This window comes from Rutilus rutilus, assembly GCF_951802725.1.
Source record: "Rutilus rutilus genome assembly, chromosome: 16".
Taxonomy (NCBI): Eukaryota; Metazoa; Chordata; class Actinopteri; order Cypriniformes; family Leuciscidae; genus Rutilus; species Rutilus rutilus.
In genome coordinates this window covers 8912229-8935129 of record NC_140224.1, presented here as the reverse complement: position 1 = coordinate 8935129, position 22901 = coordinate 8912229, and the positions used below count along the sequence as shown (strand labels likewise).

Below are 22901 nucleotides of genomic sequence, written 5' to 3'. Positions count from 1 at the left end.
TTCCCCAAAGCATCAGCTATCGACGCAATGTGAGTGAACTGTTATCGAAAGGGAATATTTTGGTTACTAACGTAACCTCGGTTCCCTTAGATAGACAGGAACAAACATTGCATAAGCTTGCCATGTTATTATGCTTGCACTGTTAGCAGCAGAGGTGTCAAAAGTATTCACATTCATTACTCAGGTAGAAGTATAGATACTAGGGTTTAAAAAGACTTCTGTAGAAGTTGAAGTATCAACTCAAGCTTTTTACTCAAGTTAAAGTATAAAAGTACTTGTTTCAAAACTACTTAAAGTATAAAAGTAATGTAAGGGAAAAAAAAATGCAATTCAGTTTAGCGATGTATATTCAGGAGGCGGGACTCAGATCTAAACCGTTTCTGTAATTGGCCAATTTTTTTCTTTTAACGACGACAAGCCGGAATGAAAACAAGCCGAAATGAAATAGGAGTAACGAGGCTATTTTTAAAATGTAAGGAGTAGAAAGTACAGATAATTGCATGAAAATGTAAGGAGTAGAAGTAAAAAGTCGTTAGAAAAATTATTACTCCAGTAAAGTATAGATACCCCAAATTTCTACTTAAGTAAGGTACTTGACACCTCTGGTTAGCAGTCACTTGCCTGCTTCCTCAGTTGAAAGATTCTGATGAAATGGCACACAGCGGCAGCTAATATAGGCAAATGAGCCCGTCCATTTGGGCACGCTGAAACGTCATTGTTCTGTACGCCCGTCTAGTTAGTTAGTTACCGAAACGTTAGTAACCGAAACGTTCATTGTTAGGGCATGACACCTGCATTCTAACAAATTGAACCTTATTGTAAAGTGCTGCTAATTAAATGAAAATAACTTCTAATTAATTTTTCACCTGACATTTTAAAATACTAAAGTTATTAAATGGCAAAAAAAAAAAAAAAAACAAACATGCGACGTGAGTCATTTCTGCAGTGCAGGTACATTAGAGGTACAAAGAGGTACACAAATGTTTTCAAACATGTTTCAAACACTATCCATCTTCCATTGTTTAGAAAAAACAGTCCCACCTTAAACTACAAGAATTGCACACTTCTCCTTTAATTATTTCATGGTGCCATGAGGTACAATTAAAAAAAAATAATGAACACCTATATGGACAAGCAATCGAAATATAAACTGTAATAGTTGGTTTTAGTTTCTATTTTCATGTACATTTTGCTTCTACATAATCTTTATTCTTTAAAAATTTGTACCACCTATAAATTCTAATTACTTATCTTATGTTACTTGTCTCATCACCACTGTTTTTCATCAACACTATGTGATCATCTCTCTGTTTTTGTCTTTCTTTCAACAAAAGAACATCATAACAGAACAATGCATTGATTTCATTCTATGTAGCTGTCCAGAGAAATGCAATAATATTGATTCAAGTGTCTCTCCAGTGAAAGCTTGGTGGATGAGTGGATGTTCAGTGAAGCACTAACATTTAATCCCAGTTTATTGTGGTGTTCCAGCCAGAAATGGCTGACTGGCTTGTTAAGGTTGTCACTGACTTTCCCTCCTCATTATTTCACAAAACCCTTTTGTGGACTAACAAGCTTTTGGAATGGTAACAAACTCTAAGTTCAGATAACTGTTAAAATAAAGCATCATACCTGAGTCAGAGCTGGCAGACGCCACTGGCATTTTCGTTTTCGTTTGTGTCTGTCCGCGTATCAAATTTGTCCAACTAAAGAGGGAGAGAGAGAGTTTCTGTATGAAAAGCAACTTCATCACATGGTCAGTCCAAGTATTTACCCCAAATCCCCCCTCTCTGCACAGAGCTATAACACATTCAGTTCTGGAAAGAGTACTTACAAATTGTAGTCCATTACTGAATACAAATTACATTACAAAAATTGTAGTTAGTAACGTAATCTATTAGTTTAAACATTTTAGGTAATGTATTCTGATTACTTTTGGATTACTTTTGACCCCTCATAGATTTTAATAAGATTATTCTGTACCTTGTTGATATAAAAATACAAAGAGAAAAAAATGTATTCCATTCTTTATTATCAGCAACAAGAGGCCTTAAATGACAGGGTTTCCCAAAACTGGGGTTTGTAAGTAACTGCAATGAGTTTGTGAGATGATGAAAATGGAATGAATTGAATCATAAAAATGTTAATATTAATTTAAAGAAAAAAAAAAGATACTTTTAAAATAAAAACAATACTTGGACTCTAAAATCTGATTTTTGTTTTGTTTTGTTTGTTTACCTGCATACCATTAAACAACATTAGAGAACACATTATTTAAATATTAACTTAAAATCTAAGTAAATAAGTAAATATTTTTGGTCAAAATAATGTTAATAATATGTAATCATGCCATCCATAAAAAAGAAACTAATCTGATTATAAGCATTTTAAAATGTAATATAATCTAATTACAAGTCCTTCTTTTTTGGAATCTGATTACAAAATTCAGGTTACTTATAATCAGTTACAGCTCTAAATACATTACTGTTTTAATTTTTAAATCTCTTTTGTTAATCATCCAATTTTCAGGTAAGCAAACAAACGCTTTTCCAAGACTTTCTACATTTGACATAAACAGAAATCATTGCAACATTTAGTCTCTTTTTCTTTCCTGAGAAGGAATCACGTTACACTATCCCAGTGGGAAAATAAAAATGTGTGAAGCCATGGGCAAATTTGACATCTCTTTCACACAGTTTTAGCTCTGAGCTGCACACCTGGATACACACACAGCTAAACGGCACTTTATTACGGGGAGTTTAAAGGCGCTATCTTACGGTGTGACACATCTACTACACACGCACCATGTTAAATATAGCTCTCACTGAAGCTGTTAAACTCTGACTGTGCACCTCAGCAAGACTTTGCATAACCCAGCTGAATGTGCATGTGAGAGAGAGATTGTGTCAGTGTGTGTGTATTACGCTCCAGTGCTCTTAAACATTCTCCTTAGCTTAATGTCAAAACCAAACTCTTAACACAGAAACACAGCAGTGATTGAGCACGGAGAACTACTAACATTGTAATACAGGGTTTCTAAAGACTTTGAGAAGAGTGTAATATTAATGATAACATATGGTATCAAAACATAAATCAAGAAATTTACCTTCGTTTCACAAGACAAAGAAGATGATTTTCAACAGCAAAATCAGTGTCACTCCCCACCTACAGTTAACAAAATGCAAGAATATAACTAAACACCTTATTTATTCAAAACCACTCATAATCCAATTTATGAATCAATATAATCCTGCTTCAGAGTTTATACAAATATTATTTACAAAATGTATTATTATTATTATTGTTGTTGTTGTTAATGAGCCTTAATAAATTTTGATGATAGTCTACAAGCTATAGTATAACCTAACAATGAAATATATTTTTGCACAAAAACAGTTTTTTTCAATCTTCCTTGTTTAAACATTCAACAAGAAAACAATTTACAGCATGTTCAGTTAATACTGTATTGTGCTTACTATATTTAAAGCAGCATGTGAAGCAGTATGCAGTATGCAAAAATATTTCAGTTTTATATTTGTTATGGAATGTCCAAAAACTTTCATTTATTTGAAATAAAACACCGTTCTGTCATGACCACTATCGTCGAATACGATTGACAATTAGCATACAGTTAGGATTGGCAGTATGGTTCTGTTCTGGGCAAGAACTCCCTGCGCATCCATGCAGCCTAGCATGGATAAGAGCAGGGAGAGCAGCAATAACCCCCCTTAGGGTAAACAGAACAGAACCAACATGAATGAAAAAAATAATAATTATAAAAACAAACTGCTTTATACTTTAAAGCTGTTGTAAGGGGTCATTTAAGGAATGTCACTCAGAAAATGTCCTGACAATCTGTCAAATATCAAGTCTTGTACGAAATCCCACCTGTCTCTGCAACTGTAAGAATTCATCTTTTTTTTAATGTATATTTGCACTTAACTAAAATTAACTTTCACTTTCCTATGACACCTGTCTGTAGTCACCTGTAGTAAGTCAGTCTAACCAATACAATCAAGCTTTGTATTTTGAACATGTCTGTTTTTGAATGTTAAAACTAAAGTCATTTTAATTAAAGCTACAATATGCAAGAATTTTTTGCCCGCTAGAGGGCGCTACATTCCAAACAACAACAACGGCGTAGCTTGATGACGATGTGAAGGAGCGTGGAATGATGGGAACTGTCGTTTTAAACTCCACCGTGGATGTAAATCAGTCAGACGGGAATCGAAAAATCATGTTCATGTATGAGGTTAAGTTCTTTTTTTATAATGACATGCTTTTTGTGGCGAGGGGGGCGTGGTTCAGCGCGGTCTGTAATGGTAGAGAGAAGAGACGAGCAAGTAGGTCAAGTGCAAATGACGAACACCTGTGTCTTATTGCTGTGATCCGTGTGGAGAGACCGCTTATAAGTCGCGCGCTGGAACGAGAGAGACTGGAGAGAAAATTGGACGCAGAGAAAGAAAACCGGTGGATCCGAGCTCTCATTTTTTAACTGTTTTGTGCCGTCGCGGTTGCCACGGTGAATGCGCGTTGTGCACACTTTTATTTCATTAAAATGAATTAACCGCAAGAAAAGTAAGGTTTAATACTAAATTGGTTATCATAGATGTTACTGTATGTCGAATTCATTGTTGTGATAACGCGGCGCAGTTTTACGTGTTCTAAACAATTGTTGTGAAAGTACATTCGAACATACCCACATCATTTGCCAAAATACTGATTCATCTTTATGTATAACACATGCTATATTTATTTACATGGCCATAAACACCAGACGTGATAAACAATGTCAATAAACTAAACACAAATCTAAAGCAATATATACTTCCCTTACATAAACATAACTATTACCGAATGCTACATTTGGAAAATATAAAATTAAGCATGCTTTGTCGACAGAACCAGCTGCAATCGGTAAAGAATAATTGTGTTCCATAACGACTGCACAAAACAAGCTAACGTTTGTTGCTTGATAGACGCTACAACTACAACTTCCGCATTTGTCAAGGACTCCACGCAGTACGAGCGGAAACCGAGGATAACGCGGATATGACGCAATTGACTGGCGACTCCCAGCTCCCCCCTGCTCTAACGCCCCGTTTCCTTGGTTAAAATCGCAATTTTCTCACGATTTAAAAATAGTTGGAAACATTTGGGATATTGTAAGTAATCAACTTAACAAAATATATAACACTGGCCTTGAGATTATGGGATATTTTAATGCAAAATTCTTGCATATTGTACCTTTAATACAAATTATAAGTTTTAACAACTTGGAGGAATTGGCAGATGTTCCCGAAGGATCCCGTGTTGTGGTAGCACGTCAAAGCATTCTAGAGTATAAATATGCAGCTATAGCCTAACTATAGTAGGTGATTTCAAATGAATAAATATTGATATACAATGGTTAGCTACATACTGGTAAAACTAATCGTGGTGTTGATATATTTTTTCTCTATAGAACAATGGCCAGGAAAACTAACTTTACCGCGCTCCAGGAGCCCTCTAGTGGTCGGGAGCATTTCCGTTGTGTTGTGGCTTATTTCCGTTGTGTTATACATTTTCCGTTGTGTTGTGAACTTATGTTTGCTTTTTAAATTTCATTATGTTGTGCACTACTGGGCCACCGTATTGTAGACCTCTAACTACCTGCAATAATGTATGTTACGGTTATGTACAATATAAGTGTCTGTCATATGGATACAGATCAATTTGCAGATCTGTCTGTTTGTATCCTGTGTACTGTTCAGTCTTTCTGTAATTTAAAAAAATTATATAAAAATAAAGGGAGAGGGAGAGGACGTAACGAGAAACAGATCTGGAGAGAAAGAGTGAGATAGAGGTTAATAACTTGCAGAGAACTAAGAAAAATAAGTCCAAATGCTGGAGCCACACACACCCTTTTTATCTGGAAGAGAGCTAATGGCACCGTTTGAATAGATTTTAACCTAATGGACTTTCCTCCTCCTAAAATCTCAGATTTCTGACTTATCATGCATTACATGAAATGGACCATCTCTACTGATCAAGGAAAGAAACTGCATTTCACAAACATATTTATTCTCATAATGCTAAAAGATTTGGAACATCTGCAGCCCACCATGTGAGCCAATCAGAAAACTAGCAAGCAATTAGAGTCAATCATATTTAGTGTGTCGGCAGTGCGCCGACATGTAGCGCCTTTGTGCTCGGGCGGCCCGAGTTCGAGTCCAGGCTCGTGGACCTTTCCCGATCCCATCCCCCGTCTCTCTCCCACCTCGTTTCCTGTCATCTCTCTACTGTCCTGTCACAATAATAAAAATCACAAAAAAAATATTTAGTGTTTGTATTTGCTAACGTCTTTGGAGGGGGGTGTTTTATAGAGCAGTCAGTCAATACACTGGCAAGTCTACATTAATATAATAATAGTGAATAGTATTAATGATTCGTGCTTTGTTTTCACTTCCCATGTGGATCATATAGGAATAAAGGATTCTCATTAAAATTGTATTGAGCTGTAAAGATGATCTGGAAAACTGAAATGTTTTTTCTCCCACAATATAAAAAATTTGAAGAGTCATTCACAACACTTTTTATGTGATGTTCATTTGTGTAATGTTACAAATGAAATAGTAAAAAATGTGGTGGTAGTATTTCAATTTATGCACTTAAAACCAGAACGGACCTAGATTGTTAAAACAATGGCTTGATTGGCTAAACCAATTTGACTTTTCGTTAAAATTAAACCGAAACATTAAGTGACATCAGTGTGACTTAATATTCAACAATATTATTGATTTGACTGCACTGTCTGACACTGCTGGATGAGAACTGAACTGAGCAGGATGACGACATTACTGTTTTTCTGCAGAACTGCTTTATAGATTAAGTTAACTAATTGAATAATTGATGGTCTTTACAACGGAACTGTTTCAACGCTGAATTGACTTCAGCTGAACAATGACAATATTTTCTTTTAGAGCTGCTGTACAAGTTAAATAAACTGTTTGCATCATTGAATACTTTTCCTGTTTAAGGGACAAACCAAAAACCGGTGAAAGGGTGTTGGGCGCCCAAGGCTCATCGATGCACGAGAGCAACAAAGGCTATCTCGTCTACTCAGAGCCAACAGAAAATGTTAATGATTATTATGGAGGAATGTGTCACAACACACAGTGCATCGCACTCTGCTACATATGGGGTTGCATAGTAGCAGACCAATCAGAGTGCCATATGATGACCCATGTCCACCGTCGAATGTGCCTACAATGGGCATGCGAGCGTCGGAACTGGACCTTGTAGGATTGGAAGAAGGTCGCCTGATCCGATGAGTCCCATTTCCTTTTACATCACATGTATGGCTATGTATCTGTGTGCCATTTACCTGGGGAAGTGATGCACCAGGATGCACTGTGGGACGATGACAAGCCAGTGGAGGGAAAGTGATGCTCTGGGCAACGTTCTGCTGGGAAACACTGGGTCCGGCCATTCATGTGGAAGTAAATTTGCCCAAACATTGTTGCAGAAAAGGTACACCCTGAAATGGCCTCTTTCAGCAGGATAATGCACCGTGCCACACTGCACACATTGTTCATGAATGGTTTGAGGAACATGGTAAAGAGTTTGAGGTGTTGCCCTGGCCTCCAAATTCCCCAGATCTCAATCCAATTGAGCATCTGTGGGATGTGCTGGACCAACAAGTTTGATCCACGGTGGCTCCACCTCACAACCTACAGGACTTGAAGGATCTGCTGCTAACATCTTGGTGCCAGAAACCACAGGACACCTTTAGGGGTCTTGTAGAGTGCATTCCTCTGTAAGCTGGCACTGTTTGGGCAGCATGCGAAGGACCAACAGCATATTAGTCAGGCAGTCATAATGTTTTGGCTTTTCAGTGTATATGACAATACAAACTGAATCCTATTAGTGAGTAAAAAGATGCGTGATATAGATAATCTAGAATTCAAGATCTCCAGTCAAATGTTTACGTTCCAATTTCTCCTTAGGAAACTGCAAGACCAGAAGTAGATTAACATAAAGCTTCAACAGAGAGTTACAAAAAGGTTACTCAAACCGCTCCTCTTTTCGGAAATGACAAGGATGACAACATACAAATGACTTTGAGTAATGTCTGTACATTAAGTTTATCATGGACAAAATTTCACTGTATTGTAAATTAACTGTATTGTTTTATTGTTTTATAATGTTTCCTGTGGTGCATTTATAATGTTAGTATGATTTTTATATAAAAAATGGTCATAATTTAGAAATAAAAGGCATTTTTCCTACCCTGATTTTAGCCCTCTGATCTGAACGCTCTGTTGAGGGGGCGTGTCTGCTGTGAGACTTCAATGTAAACGCCCACTGCTCTGATTGGCTAACATCTTTGCATATGAAATAAGTATTACAAGCGGAGCTCTCTCGAAAACTTTTAGCACGCTTTGACTATTACAGATCTCAAGGTTAACTAATCATGTAAAGTGTTGATTATAATATTATATTTAGATCTATGGCATTTTATTTATATCGTGGCATTAAAGGTTGCAGTGATGAGCAGACAAGTTGAGTGCATGAATGTGATCTCATCATTGCAACTCGATTTCTGCACTCTAACGAATGCTTTCATCACAACTAACAGTGCAAACACAATGGAAATAAGAGATTCATTTTGGCCCAGATTATTACGGAAGTTTTGGTCCAGAACTCTGATAAACACACGCTGTTTGATTGACAGCTCCAGCGATTGCAAAGGGAGCATTCTTTGATCGCATTCTATATCTAATCACAGTTTAAATAACAGATTATTTTCATTCTACTAAGAGAAACAATGTGAAGTAGACCGTTAAGTCACTCACTTGTTTGATTTACTGGCACATAGACAAAGAACATCTGACTGTACATCATTACATATCAGAAATCACCGGTCACTGATCAGGCATTAGAATTAAGTTACTTACATGTTGTGGCATTACTGTCGAGTCCATATCGTAAAAGTCTGTTTGCAAAGCCTGTGCCAAAATTGCGACAGTTTTACCAAAGAATCCACTGTGAAATGTACCGCATGCAAATAAATAATGCTCAAATGAGACATTCACATTGTTGAAAATAAATAAAATAACCATATTCCTAGTTTTGGGAAGATAATATTTGTGGTTCATCCTGTATAGCTCTACTCTCGTCATCTTAACACGCCAGTGGGCGAGGCCAAAGTTGCAATGGTGAAGTAGGCGTTGATTTTCTTTCACCACTCTATTACGTCATTAAGAGGCACATTCCAGGACGAGTCGTTCTCTGGACTTGGTGACAATTAAAGTTGTTTTTGGAATAACAAGGAAGTTTTCAGTTCTTAGAAACTTACAGGATATTCTTATAGTAAGATAACCTCTTACATGTAAAAAGCATGTTCATGACCCCTTTAAGTTCATGACCCCTTTAAGCTCAGTGTAAGAACACAACTCTAACAAACAAATGTCCAAAAAAGGCACAAATCCACAGGTCCTGGTGAAAATGGGCTAAAAATAGCCTCTTTCCGCTCCCTCAAGTTGGGCTTCTCATTACTTTACATGGGAGAATGGTTGTAACCAAGACAACCATAAGCTCTGCTCGTACACGCAGCTTCTATTTATTCTTTTTCTCCCTTGTGCCGGTTCACCACGGCAATGACAGAGACTACATTAAATAGCAATTACAATCTACACCAAGTAGTGGGTTTTGAGCAAAGGATGTGGGTGTGTTTACAAAGAAATAAGTTACTAGTTACTATAAAAACCATATAAAAAGCTTTTGACAATTTAACACAACCTCAAATACAATTTATAAAATGGTTACTACTTAAATAAAATATTAAAGACACAAATTTTCATTAAAATGTTGTTTTATTAAAATAACTATGAAATCAAAATTGACAATTCTTATTTTTTAAGGATTATTTATTAATTATTTATTTGTGCACATCATTATTATTTTTTTATTCATGTGCCCTGATAAACTTTAATCAACATTACTTGTACATTTATTTAAAAAAATAAATAAAAATACTTGTAAATTAATCATAATACTACGGATCCCCTAAAAGGACCTTTGAAAAAATTTAAATATACAGACTTTCATGTGCTCACGAGATACATTTCTCCTGAGCATGTGAAAGTCTGTATATTTTTATTTTTGCAAAGGTCCCTTTAGGGGCTCCGTAAAATACATCTCCTTGCAGCAACATCTCTTCTCTGATGAAATGTTTACTGGTGTGAGGGTGGGACAACCTGTCACTCACATGAGATCACACCAATAGCAAATGACAACGATCCAACAATCCAGTCAATTCCCAATGAACAAAATGAAGTACCGCCCAACATTTTTTCTTGTTTTTCTTAAAGAGTCCAGCCCGGACTCAAGGCATGACTCGCTGACCAAAAATGCCTGCAGGTCCCCCACCCTCTTAATGGAAGCGAGCGCGATCAGGAGCACTGTCTTTGGAGACAGAACCTTAAGCTCAACTGACTCCGGCGGCTCAAAGGGGGCTTTCTGCAGACCGTAAAGGACCACAGAGAGATGGCAGGAGGTGAAGAGGGGCGGCCTGGGAGGATTTAGCCTCCTGGCGCCTCTCAGGAACCCGATGATCAGGTTGTGCTTTCCCAGTGACTTGTGACGCGGGTGTCATATGGTGCCCCGTCCCTGAGAAAGAAAGTCCTTCCTCAGGGGAATCCCCCAGGGAGGGGCTGTCACAAGGAGCATCAGGTTCGAAAACCAGGTCCGGGTGGGCCAGTAAGGCAGGCTTACTGGGGAAACGCGTATTTGTGTAGGCCCCCAGGGCAAAATGTGCCAAAGTGTCTGTGCCGAGGGGTGCCTCATCAGGGAGTAAAAGAGCAGGAAGTGGGAGGACTCCTGGGAGGCAAACAGGTCAACCTGTGCGTCCCCAAATCGACTCCAGATCAGCTGGACCACCTGGGGATGGAGTCTCCATTCTCCTAGAAGAGTGAGCAGTCATGAGAGCACATCGGCCGCACGATTGAGATCGTCTAGAATTTGAATGGTGGCGAGCGACCTGAGCCGCTACTGACTCCAGAGGAAATGGCGGCAAGGTGTGACATGCGACGTGATTGTACCTCGCCTTGGTGGTTAATGTATGTAACCGTCAGCAATTGGTATGCCATAAAATTCGAGGTCCCGTCCAGGAACCCCAAGCTGCATGCCCATTGCACACAGCGTCCCAGCCTGTTCTGGAGGCATCTGTTGTAACAACAACATGCCTGCACTTTATTTAACCAGGCAAGTCACTTAAGAACAAGTTCTTATTTTCAACAACAGCCTGACACTCCAGCCCATAGAAACACGGTCAGGGAAAGGGGGCTGTCGCAAGCAGCAACAGGTCCAAGGTCTGACCAATGGCTGAATGTTCGGCGACAGATCAGCACGTGTGCCACACGGCAAGTCCAAATCCATTCCGAGAAAAGAGATGCTCTGCACAGGGTAGAGCTTGTTCTTCTCCCAGTTGACCCAAAGCCACGCTGGGTCCCCCACGAGGAGGACACGCGCCATCATCCGGCAGCTTGGCGGCACATGGCACGCTAGCGGAGCAGAAGCGCTCCCACTGTAACCCTTAGGTCTCCCAGAGTGTTAACCAGACCAGCGGCTCTGCCGAACTACACCAGGGTTCATTTGGAAGCAGCTATTGTTGGTGAAGGCAGAGCAGTATTTATCATTTCTCATTATATGAAGAACCCCAATGCACAACAGCTTTTTATTGTGAATTTAATCACGACTGTAGAGCAGGATTTGAACAAAGCTTAAATTTCAGTAAGTCATCCTGCATCATTTGCACTATGGACATGAAATACACTAAGGCTACGTTCAGACTGCAGGTAAATGTGGCCTAAATAAAAAAAAATTGCTCACTTGTGACTGGTCTCATGAAAGTGTAAACAGCACAAACCACATGGGACCATATGGAAGTGGCACAAATCGGAATTGAAAAGATCAGATTATCTTTTCAATTCCGATTTGTGCCACTTCCATATGTGCTCAGAAATCCGATACAGGTCAGATGTTTTGCAACGCAACCTCAGTCTGAACAGTCACATCGGAATTAATGCGACTTTTACGTCACTCTAGACTAGAGCAACATTCGTTACAAATCTGCAAGACAGTTGCGAAAGTTAGTCAACGGAGAGGATGGATTTTTTTTATATTGCCTGTGCTTAAATTTGCTGGCTTTGGTGGAAGATCACACTATAAATAAACACGCAATCACTTGCTGCGTGACGTAATTTTTCGTTCTTTTGCGCATGCTGGTCAGTCCAGGACCATGATCTGTTCACACTGGAATCTGACATTGGCCAAAAAAAAAAAAAAAACTATGTAAACAGCTATACAAAAAATTCGGATCTGAGCAATAAATCTGAATTGAGCACTGAGCTTCACTGTGTGAACGTAGCCTAATCAGACTTATGATGTTTAGCCTGACTTTATTGACTTGTACTGAAGAAGGGACTTAAAATATCTAGAGACCAGAATACTCTTGGCCCTGTTTCCACCTGACACATTTGAAACAAGTTAATAACAGGTGCAAACAGCATTGAGTCTCGACCATCCACTTGTGAATTTGCACAAGCAAAGCACCACTCACAGTTTCTTCAGCAAAAAATATTTTCTCAATATTTTTCAAAATACTTCTGAATTACGCAGATACAGCTATTTTAAACACTCACACAGTTACACACATAAGATCAATTAACCAAAGGCAGTCAGGGCAGCAGATGACAGTGGGAGGTCAGCACTAACGGTACTGTATAGCATTAACTCTCCGGGTGCGCAGCTGCAGCAACGGTTGCCTGGCAACACATGAAATCCCAAGAGCCTCTACTGTAGGGTATTTGAATGGAGCAAAAGAGCTGGAAAATTGGAGAGTATATCTTGTATAGAGCTGTTCTGTGTTTAGGCATGTAATTTAGTAGTTAATTGATGATCTTTATTACGAGATTGTGATGTACATTATTCAAGTAACTGGCTGGCTGGTTTCAAGTTTCAGGACAATCTGTGGTTAGCTTTTAGAACTGTCTTTGTGTGTCTACACACTGATAATTTAATAAGCACATTTCCCTCTTTGGCAGCTGTTGTGCCACCTGGTGTACAATAATGTGCCAAACGAGTGACTGAAAACCTCTTTCCATGGCATGTTGGTGTCTCACAGTATATATATTATCCAGTCGAAGACATGTAAATTACCTTACAGCCAATAACAATTTTAAAATCCAAACAAAATCAATGAAATCTGAAATATTAAACATCTTAGACCTTCTAAGTCATATACCCCGTTTTGCAATGTCACTTGTTTTTATTGAGTGCACTGACTACATCACCGGTTTTCATGGAAACCGTCCCAGACGCTGCACACGTGGGTAAAGCTGTCACACACAGAGTGGAACAGAAGCAGAGAGGTCATGTCATGTTTATGAATGAGACTAAGAAAAGAATGTAGGAGTTGAAGAGGTGTCGACTTTCCCACACAAGCCAGCAAACACATGTTAAAAGTACAGACCAAAAAAAGAATAAATTCAATAATAATAGAAATATGGTAATAGGAATTTAAATACATATCATTTAATTTAAAATAAATAACAACATTATAATTACAAAATAGCAAATAAAAACAAATAACCTTGACAAATGTCTCACAACCATAATAGAAAAAAAATAGAAAATGTTTGGCCTAAGCATCATGCAGTGAAGCTGTTGTTTTCGCTCATATACATGTATAATAAAGTATATCCATTATAATCATAATTACAGCATCTATCTCTTTCCTTATGATTTATGAAGTGGAAACAACTAAAATATCTCATAAAAGCTTTGTGATAAAATCAATCTTGCAAAGTCTTCATGATGGGTGACGTCATTGTAAATTATCCGAACTGTTAATTAACTGTAAAAAAATAATTAAAAATAATAAATAAATACAAATATTATGATCTATTCAAAAAAAAGCATGGTTTTCATTTTAAATACAGCCTGAACACATTTAGTTATGTAGTATGGTATCAGATGGTAAAGCGTGGTACGCTTATATAGCCTAGCTATTCAATGGTAGGCTACTGATTACCATTTTCTTATCCCTTGTTATTTTACATGATAGCCTACCCAAAGAATCCCATTTACCATTAAACCAGATGTCCAGAATAGGCAATGCAATAATACCATTGTATTGTTTGCTCGAGTATCTTAGATAAACACTGACATTAGTGAAAAAGACTCAAACTCAGTTCAGATCAAACTCTATATCCTACTTGTTTATCGCGTCGCGTAGCTCGCTGTGCAGAAAGGAGTGTAATGAGCTGTTTCACTATCTGTCATGAACGCCTTTGACTCACCTGTGATGTCTGACAGGGTGAAATAAACCAGCAGTGCACGTCTTTCACTTTTTGCAGACGGCGGTCATGATGATGGTCGCCGAATTAACGCGTATAATCCATCGGCTTTCGAATCATTAAGAATTTCGCGTCTTATTTACCACACTCATACATGGGCTACATACACCTGATAACACAGCAACCAGTGAGTCTCACAGACAGCGATATTATCACACGAACACTTTATACTAGATTATCTGCTCAGTCAACCTCTTGTCATCTGATAACTAAACGAAGATTTAAACAATCTGTGTAACTGCTTTACATCACGTATCTGGACCGGCGGCTATGCGCTTTTGTTTTATTGAGATGCTGTGAGTCTTAAAGGGGCAACACACTCCACGCCTCTCTGCGGACCCCACAACTCACCCCCCTCTACATCGTGTAAATCACTCAAACCTTTACAGTTTTAAGAACAATTCACCTAATACCGCAGCCTCTCTATCTCTAAATACTATTAAATTATTTATATTTTCTATTAATTAAAACTATAGACTAGCCTACCGAATAGCCTTGGTTGTTTCTCCAAAGTATCCTGAAAATATACTGAATCAGGCACTTTAACCCTTGTGCATCAATGTAAAAAAAAAAAAAAAAAAAAGTTACACATAGGTAGATAGAGGACAAAGATGTCCGTGTGTCAAAAAACTGGCATAAAAAATTGAAGCTTGGGAGCACAGACTTAAGTTTGGTCTCATTTTAAAGAAGACCCATGGCAGATTATTGCTGAAGTAAAAAGAAATAATAATAAGTTAATCCAAAGCAAAGTTATATAGGTTTAAGTTTATGAAAATTATTTATGAACATTATTTTAAATAAAATATATATTTTATGAAACAAGTTGAACTCTAAAACGGCTAGAAAATTAAAGCCATAAATGGACGTCCCACTGTCCACTGTGGTTTTCCCTCACACATCTAGCCCCACTGGGGTTGGATGCCATGGTACAGGTGTGGCTGAGGCTGCGCTTGTACGCATTTCCCCCGATCGCTTTGCTCCCGGGAGTTCTGGAGAGGGTCCGTCGAGATGGAGTCAGTCTACTTCTAGTAGCCCCGTTCTGGCCGGCCCGAGTATGGTTCTCAGACATACGGTAATAGCACTCCTGACAGGTCCGCCATGGCAGATCCCTCTGAGGAGGGACCTGCTGTTTCAGGCGGAAGGCACGATATTCCACCCTCGCCCGGAGCTGTGGAAGCTGTGGGTCTGGCCACTGAGGAGGTTTAGTACCTAGATGCTGGCCTCTCAGCCGGAGTAGCTGAGACCATACTTAGTTCCAGAGCTCCTTCCACTAGGAGATTGTATGGCCTAAAGTGGAATGTGTTTTCCACTTGTTGTAGAGAACATGAGTTAGACCCAGTTAACTGCCCAGTGGCTTCAGTTCTGGAGTTCCTTCAAGATCATTTCTCTGTTGGTCTCACCCCATCCACACTTAAGGTGTACGTAGCTGCCATTGCGGCTTTCCGTGCACCATTAAGTGATGGGCCTCTGGGGAGGCACCAGCTGGTCATACGTTTTCTTCGTTGTACATGGAGGATGAGACCGACGACCAGGACCAGAGTTCCAACCTGAGAACCTGGTGGTTCTTGAAGGGTTATCCCTGGCCCCTTCGAACCACTTCAGTCGGCATCAGCTAAAGACCAGGGCCCGTATTCATAAAGAATCTTAATGCAAAGAGTAGCTCATAGTGACAAAATTCGTAGAAAATTCTTAGAAATGTGGGCGTTTACTCTTAAAATTAAAGAAAAAATCCTAGTAAAGAAAAAAGTAATTCAGAAAGCATCTTAACCCTTAAAAGAGGTCTTAAGGTCAAAATTGTTAGGAGCACGGACGAGGACTTTTAAGAAGCTTAAGAGTTTCTTTAGCAGAGGAGAAAATGGCAGAAAGACGAAGAGGGAGAAGAAATGTGTTGCAGACAATGGATGACAGTGAGTTAATAAGACGCTAGATTGTGCAGGGATCATGTTTGTGACTGATCTTATTAGAGACACTAACATCTCTGACACAGCGCAGAAATGCCATAGCGCCAGAAATGAAAGTAATCACTACATTACGATATTTGGCAACTGGGAAAATTCCATGTTTGATACATTAAAACCAACATTCAAACCACCATTTAAATAGACATGCCAACAATCAGTTTAATTGGAAAGAGTGGAACAATTTTTATCATTCTAAGCCAAGCAAATACCTTATAGGAAATCAACAGCATGGTAAATAAAAAAAAAGGATTTATATATATAATGTGTGTGTGTCAGAACGGTCAAATAGGAAAAATTACGCATGTAATTTCAAAGTGGAGGCTTAGAATAGACCCTATACTTAAAATCACTTTTTTCCCCTTCTTGGACAACCAACCAATCACAGTCTTCAAAAGATTGTGTCATACATAGCAACGGGGTCAGCCCCGCCTCCTTACTAAGATAAAAGTTTTTGTCTTTTCCTTACTCAGAGTTGTTCTCAGATCGGTCCCGAATTGCTCTTAAGCTAAGACTCCTACGTAAAAGTTTTTAAGCTAAATTAAGAGTTTTCTGAGAGGATTCTTAGAATCTTTATGAATACGGGCCCTGGGCCCGTATTCATAAAGAATCTTAATGCAAAGAGTAGCTCCTAGTGACACAATTCTAAGAAAATTCTTAGAAATGTGGGCGTTTACTATTAAAATTAAAGAAAAAATCCTAGTAAAGAAAAAAGTAATTCAGAAAGCATCTTAACCCTTAAAAGAGGTCTTAAGGTCAAAATTGTAAGGAGCACGGACGAGGACTTTTAAGAGGCTTAAGAGTTTCTTTAGCAGAGGAGAAAATGGCAGAAAGATGAAGTGGGAGAAGAAATGTGTTGCTGACAATGGATGACAGTGAGTTAATAAGACGCTATATATTAGATCGTACAGGGATCATGTTTGTGACTGATCTTATTAGAGACACGCTAATATCTCCGACACAGCGCAGAAATGCCATAGCGCCAGAAATGAAAGTAATCACTACATTAAGATATTTGGCAACTGGGAAAATTCCATGTTTGATACATTAAAACCAATATTCAAACCACCACTTAAATAGACATGCCAGTAATCAGTGTAATTGGAAAGAGTGGAACCATTTTTATCAAGCCAATCAAATACCTTATAGGAAATTAACAGCATGGTAAATAAAAAAAAAGGATTTATATACACATATATAATGTGTGTGTGTGTGTGTGTGTGTGAGAACGGTCAAATAGGAAAAATTACGCATGTAATTTCAAAGTGGAGGCTTAGAATAGACCCTATACTTAAAATCACTCTTTTTTTTCCTTCTTGGTCAACCAACCAATCACAGTTGTCAAAAGATAGTGTCATACATAGCAACGGGGTCAACCCCGCCTCCTCACTAAGATAAAAGTTTTTGTCTTTTCCTTACTCAGAGTTGCTCTCAGATCGGTCTCGAATTGCTCTTAAGCTAAGACTCCTACATAAAAGTTTTTAAGCTAAATTAAGAGTTTTCTCAGAGGATTCTTAGAATCTTTATGAATACGGGCCCTGATGCTTAAGATGGCTTTTCTCCTAGCCATTACCTCGCTTAAGAGGGTGGGAGATATCCAGGCCCTGGCAATATCGCCAGCTTGCTTGGAGTTTGCCCCAGGAGGAGTTAAGGCCATCTTGCATCTGAGACCTGGCTATGTGCCCAAGGTGCCCTCCAGTATGGCACGGTCTACAGTCCTGCAGGCATTTCATCCTCCACCACATATGTCGGCAGAAGAAGAGAGGCTCCATGTGTTCTGTCTTGTCAGAGTACTGAGTATTTACCTTGAGAGGTCCTCTTCTTGGAGGAGGTTGGACCACCTATTGGTGTGTTTTGGGTCACCTATGAAGGGGCTCCCTCCATCCAAACAAACAATTAGCAATTGGATTGTACATGCTTCACCTTTGGCCGTGAGGGCTCATTCCACTAGGGGCATGGCGTCCTCTAGGGCCCTCTACTCGGGAGTGCCCCTCCAGGAGATCTGTGAGGCAGCTGGTTGGGCTACCCCTCATACCTTTATCAGGTTTTATAGTCTGCAGCTCCCCAACATGCCGGGTGCACGAGTGCTCTCGTCCTAGCTTGTGCCTGACTAGGCTAGTTTCTCACTAGGGCAGGCATATTTGGTGTGTGGCATAGAGATTCCCCAAATCATTCCCCAAAGAGTCATACTCAGTTAATATTTTTATTTCAGGTTTTTTATAGCCCAATACGTACCATATAACGTTAAATGATGTCCAGTTTTTGTTCATTGCAATGTGAATATTTATGATATTTTTTATTTACCTTATAACAATAAAAAACAAAACTTCTAAACTGTGATTATTAAACATGATACTGGCAAATGTTCAAAATGTAGAAATATTGTTGAGTTCCTCCATCTAGTGGTGTGCAGATGTCCTAGTTCAGACAATCTTTCTTTATTTGTTTAAGAAAAGGTAAATAAATGAAAACATGTAAATGCATAAATAAAGAGAGGAATCAAGTGTTCAACATTCAGTTATTTTTTATTATTGTCAATTTTGTCAGTGAATAATAAATTATTTACAATTGTCTTTCACAAAGCGTAAATTAAATCATAGAAAGAGAAAAGAGAAAGAGGCTGATAGACATATACAGATCATGAGGTGTTTTTGGAGACTCGTTTTGATGAGAGTTTGGCTCATGCTGGTTTCTGATGTTCATTTATTATCATAGAGATGGATGGATGAAGAAAACCACTGCACCAGCCACAGAGGAGGAGAGAGAAGTCGCATCACCATAACAATTCTTCCATGCTGCACAAAAACAAAATCATTCATTTTCACATCTCCACCACGGGTTTGTCTGAATATCTCTGGACTGACTGTGACTGTGATTAAATATAACATGCAGTAATACCCCAGACAGCAACATAGTGTCGGCCCAGATCCGGCCCACATCTGGTACGCGTGGAAACCATATGTACAACATGTGGGCCGGATCTGGGCAGACACTATGATGCTGTCTGGGACAAAGCTATGATATAAGAGTAAGCAAGATATTCCAGCATGTTCCCTCACTGCTCACCGAGGCTTGACGTCCTGTTCATTATCACCGAACAGCAGTTCAGCCACAACGTCCTCAGGGGTGGAGCGCTTCCCGTATCTGAAGAATGAAAAGCAAGATGTAAGAGAATGAATTATGCATGATTTGAGCTGTCATTCAAGTCTGAAGCACAAGTTACACTGTAATAAATTGTATGATCAATAGGTTGACAACATTTGCTTTTACATTTAACTCATCCAAATAAGTTTAAAAAAAAAATCTAATTTTAATGTTATACAAGAATGTTTTTAATTTAAGTTGAAATGACTTAAACATCCAAGTTGATTGTACTTAAAAATTGAAGGCAGCAACTTTTGTTTACAGTGTTTGTGCTTAGTAATTGTGTCAGAAGTTTGTTCAAATTCCATTACCCTAATTGTGAGCAACAGCAGTGATGAACAAACAAGCACTAAAAAGGATTACAGTCCAACTTCCTGATTTAACTGAGGATAAATGTAGATCAATTCAGAGAAATAAGGAAATCCACAAGAAACAGAACCAAAATAACACATGAACGTCATTTAATTGTGGCTTTTTAGGTTAAACGCGTTGCAGAAAATATCAGGGTAGATCTCTAGCATGCATCATCAGAGACGTTACCAGACATGTTAATCCCACTTAATAACAATCTATCTAGCGCACAGCACAATAATGAGGGGTTACGCACAGGTTGAATGATATCTGGCAACTCAGCCCACCCTCGCACATATGTGAGTGTTCAGATAAAAACATAGCAACGCACAATTTGGTAAAACCATGCACACAAATAGGTTTTGTTTAAACTGTAAAGTAGATTTGGTTTATTCTCCTATGAACCCACTTGCATTGCTAAGTGGGACTGGATTCAAATCAATTCAATTTATTTGTTTAGTGCCTTTCACACACCGCATTGCTCAAATGCGCTTTACAAACAATAGAGATTTACAAACAAAAGGAAGCTTGAGAACCTTAGGGACTAACATTAACATACTATTATATATATATATATATATATATATATATATATATATATATATATATATATATATATATAATAGTATGTTATATATAATAGTATGTTAATGTTCGTCCCTAAGGTTCTCAAGCTTCCTTTTGTAGGGACTAACATTAACATACTATTATATATATATATATATATATATATATATATATATATATATAATAGTATGTTATATATAATAGTATGTTAATGTTCGTCCCTAAGGTTCTCAAGCTTCCTTTTGTTTGTAAATCTCTATTGTATATATATATATATATATATATATATATATATATGTGTGTAAAAAATATTTCATCAAGTTAAACTATTAGAAAATGAGAACAACTAGCTGAATCAAAATCAAAAAATGTTTTTTTTATATATTTTTTTTTTTCAAGTAAAAAATTTTTTTTATGGTTTATCTTTTTTTTTTACTGTGGCAGTACCATGGTATTCCTTAAGTACTCTTGAGTACCTAAACATTATTCTACAGGAATATGAAAACGATATGTAGGCCTATATATCGAAGTACTATTTTCTCAATATTTACTTCCATAACTATACCTGCTATATACTTTTTGTAAATGATATTTAAACAAATTGAATAAAGGCTCAAGTAACCCAATGACTGGAAAATGCTGTGATGTGAAAAAAATACACTGATTCACAGTCAATTATGTCATTATGATGGGAGCAAGAGAGAGATGTGTTAGAATTGATTCCATTAATGTGGGCATCATCTCCATTATCATCTGAAAATCTTTGTTGGGCCATTAGCTGTTTTCTGCTTTTTTTTCCACAGAATCATATTTCAATAATCCTCTGATCTTACTCATCTTGGGTTGCAACCGTACAATGGGCTTTAATCATGAATTACGAACAGAAAAAAAATAAAATAATTTGTTTGTAAAATAATGCTTAAAAATATTGTTGCATTCAGTCCAGTGTTACCATTTAGATGCATTTCAAACAATTTACACAGAATGTCTTCTACTGTTTCATGAATTATGATTGTGAAGACAATAGACTTTGCAATTGTAACACTTAACTTCCAATAATAAGAAATTAACAAACATTAATCTATAGGCTCATGTTCATTTATAAATATAGGCCTATTGTTCAATGTTGACTGATGAATGTTGTTCATTCCAACTAATGTTCATTTCAAATGTACATATTAGTATATGCAGACTTTAGATTTATTCTACATTAATAAATGCTGTAAAAGCTTTGTTCATTAACAATTAATGATGACTAATGTAATAATCATGTAAAATGGAATTAAATACTGTTACCAAATGTTTAAAATATATTAAATAAATTGTTTCATGACATTTCCATTTAGTTTTAAATTCTGCATATATAATGTTCTGACAATTATTAAGGAAAGTTATTATTAACTGTTACTAATAACTAATCAGTGCTACTATTAGCACCTAATCCTGATTTATCTGTTTAAATCTGCACTGACACATGTAATGGTAACACTTTACAATAAGGTATCATTAGTTAACGTAGTTAATATTAACTAACAATGAGCAAAAAATGAATTGCAGTAGGCTATTTATTAATATCTCTTAACATTTGTTAATAAAAAGTTCATGTTAATTTAGTTCCATTAAGTAATATTAACAGATACAATGTAAATGTAGAAAAAAACATTAACTGAGATTAATACGTGTATTTATCATAGTTAGTTCATGTTAACAAATAACCTTATTGTAACGTGTTACCCATGTGATTATACGCAGGTAATGCACAGGTAATTGTAGCCGTACCTCTGTCGTGTGATGAGGTTGATGTAGTGTCTTAGAGCCGTGTGGTACTTGGCCATCTCCTCTGGACCCACATCCCCCGCTGGAGGCTCAGGTTTGGGCGGGTAAGCTTCGGCCAGGCTGCTGAGACACGCAATGACACACAGCACAAGAGCCAGCGGCACAGTCCAGGATCTCAGTGCACTTGCCATCTGATAGACACAGAGAGAAAACCTTTGGGAGTCATACAAAGTAGGATGCACTTTTGATCCAGATAGACTGTGTAGAGCAATTCTACAAAAACATTTAAACATTTCCTGTAGATTTTCAACTCTTGTTGCTGAACGGTTTTGTCAAGTTCACTGTCACAGAGCTATCCATGGTCCTGATTCTGATGCCCTTATGTTAAAGTTATCATCAACTAAAGAGTGAAAGAAGCAAAATGATACTTACTCTGCAATAGATGTTCAGGCCTAGAAGGATTGTGTAGAGCTGATGTTGGTTGTTGGCGTTGATCTGCTCCTCTCTCACCAGACGATGATGCTTTTATAGCTCAAGACACCCCAGAGGGAGGTCCAAACCCCACCCAGCACTTACACACAACCAGTGTTAATAATGAACTAATGAGTCATTGGCTCAAGCCATCCAACCTTGTGATCTCAATATCTATGAGACTCTGAACATTAACTAGACAGCTGTATAATACTAAAACTAACTTAAATTT

At 37.8% G+C, this 22901-nt stretch overlaps 2 protein-coding genes across 5 annotated transcripts in view; both read right to left on the bottom strand.

Annotated features, from left to right (window-relative positions):
* mpp2b (MAGUK p55 scaffold protein 2b) overlaps positions 1 to 14725 on the bottom strand; it is a 43606-nt gene extending 28881 nt beyond the window's left edge. For 2 of the 4 annotated variants that reach the window (XM_084435005.1, XM_084435007.1), the window contains exons 1-3: positions 14346 to 14700; positions 3107 to 3165; positions 1633 to 1706 (exon numbers count right to left, since the gene is read on the bottom strand). In XM_084435005.1, the coding sequence (XP_084291131.1) occupies positions 1633 to 1663 (31 nt within the window). In that variant the 5' untranslated portion in view covers positions 1664 to 1706; positions 3107 to 3165; positions 14346 to 14700. Of the gene's footprint in view, positions 1 to 1632; positions 1707 to 3106; positions 3166 to 14345 lie in introns of all 4 variants that reach the window. The other 2 variants (XM_084435006.1, XM_084435008.1) reach the window with 1 other exon arrangement.
* Positions 14726 to 18959: 4234 nt separating this feature from the next.
* On the bottom strand, positions 18960 to 22684 carry pyyb (peptide YYb). Its single transcript, XM_084433504.1, has 4 exons — positions 22631 to 22684; positions 22202 to 22389; positions 19427 to 19504; positions 18960 to 19155 (listed from the first exon to the last, which is right to left on the bottom strand). Exons 2-4 carry the CDS (start codon positions 22387 to 22389, stop codon positions 19134 to 19136), a joined length of 288 nt encoding a protein of 95 aa, XP_084289630.1. The 5' UTR covers positions 22631 to 22684; the 3' UTR covers positions 18960 to 19133.
* Positions 22685 to 22901: the final 217 nt, after the last annotated feature.

Coding starts and splice junctions, on each gene's coding strand:
- pyyb (XM_084433504.1), bottom strand. CDS start 22,389: ATGGCAAGTGCACTGAGATCCTGGACTGTGCCGCTGGCTCTTGTGCTG. Junction 19,505..22,201: donor AACCTCATCACACGACAGAG/GTACGGCTACAA, acceptor TTCATTCTTCAG/ATACGGGAAGCGCTCCACCC. Junction 19,156..19,426: donor GAACAGGACGTCAAGCCTCG/GTGAGCAGTGAG, acceptor GTTTTTGTGCAG/CATGGAAGAATTGTTATGGT.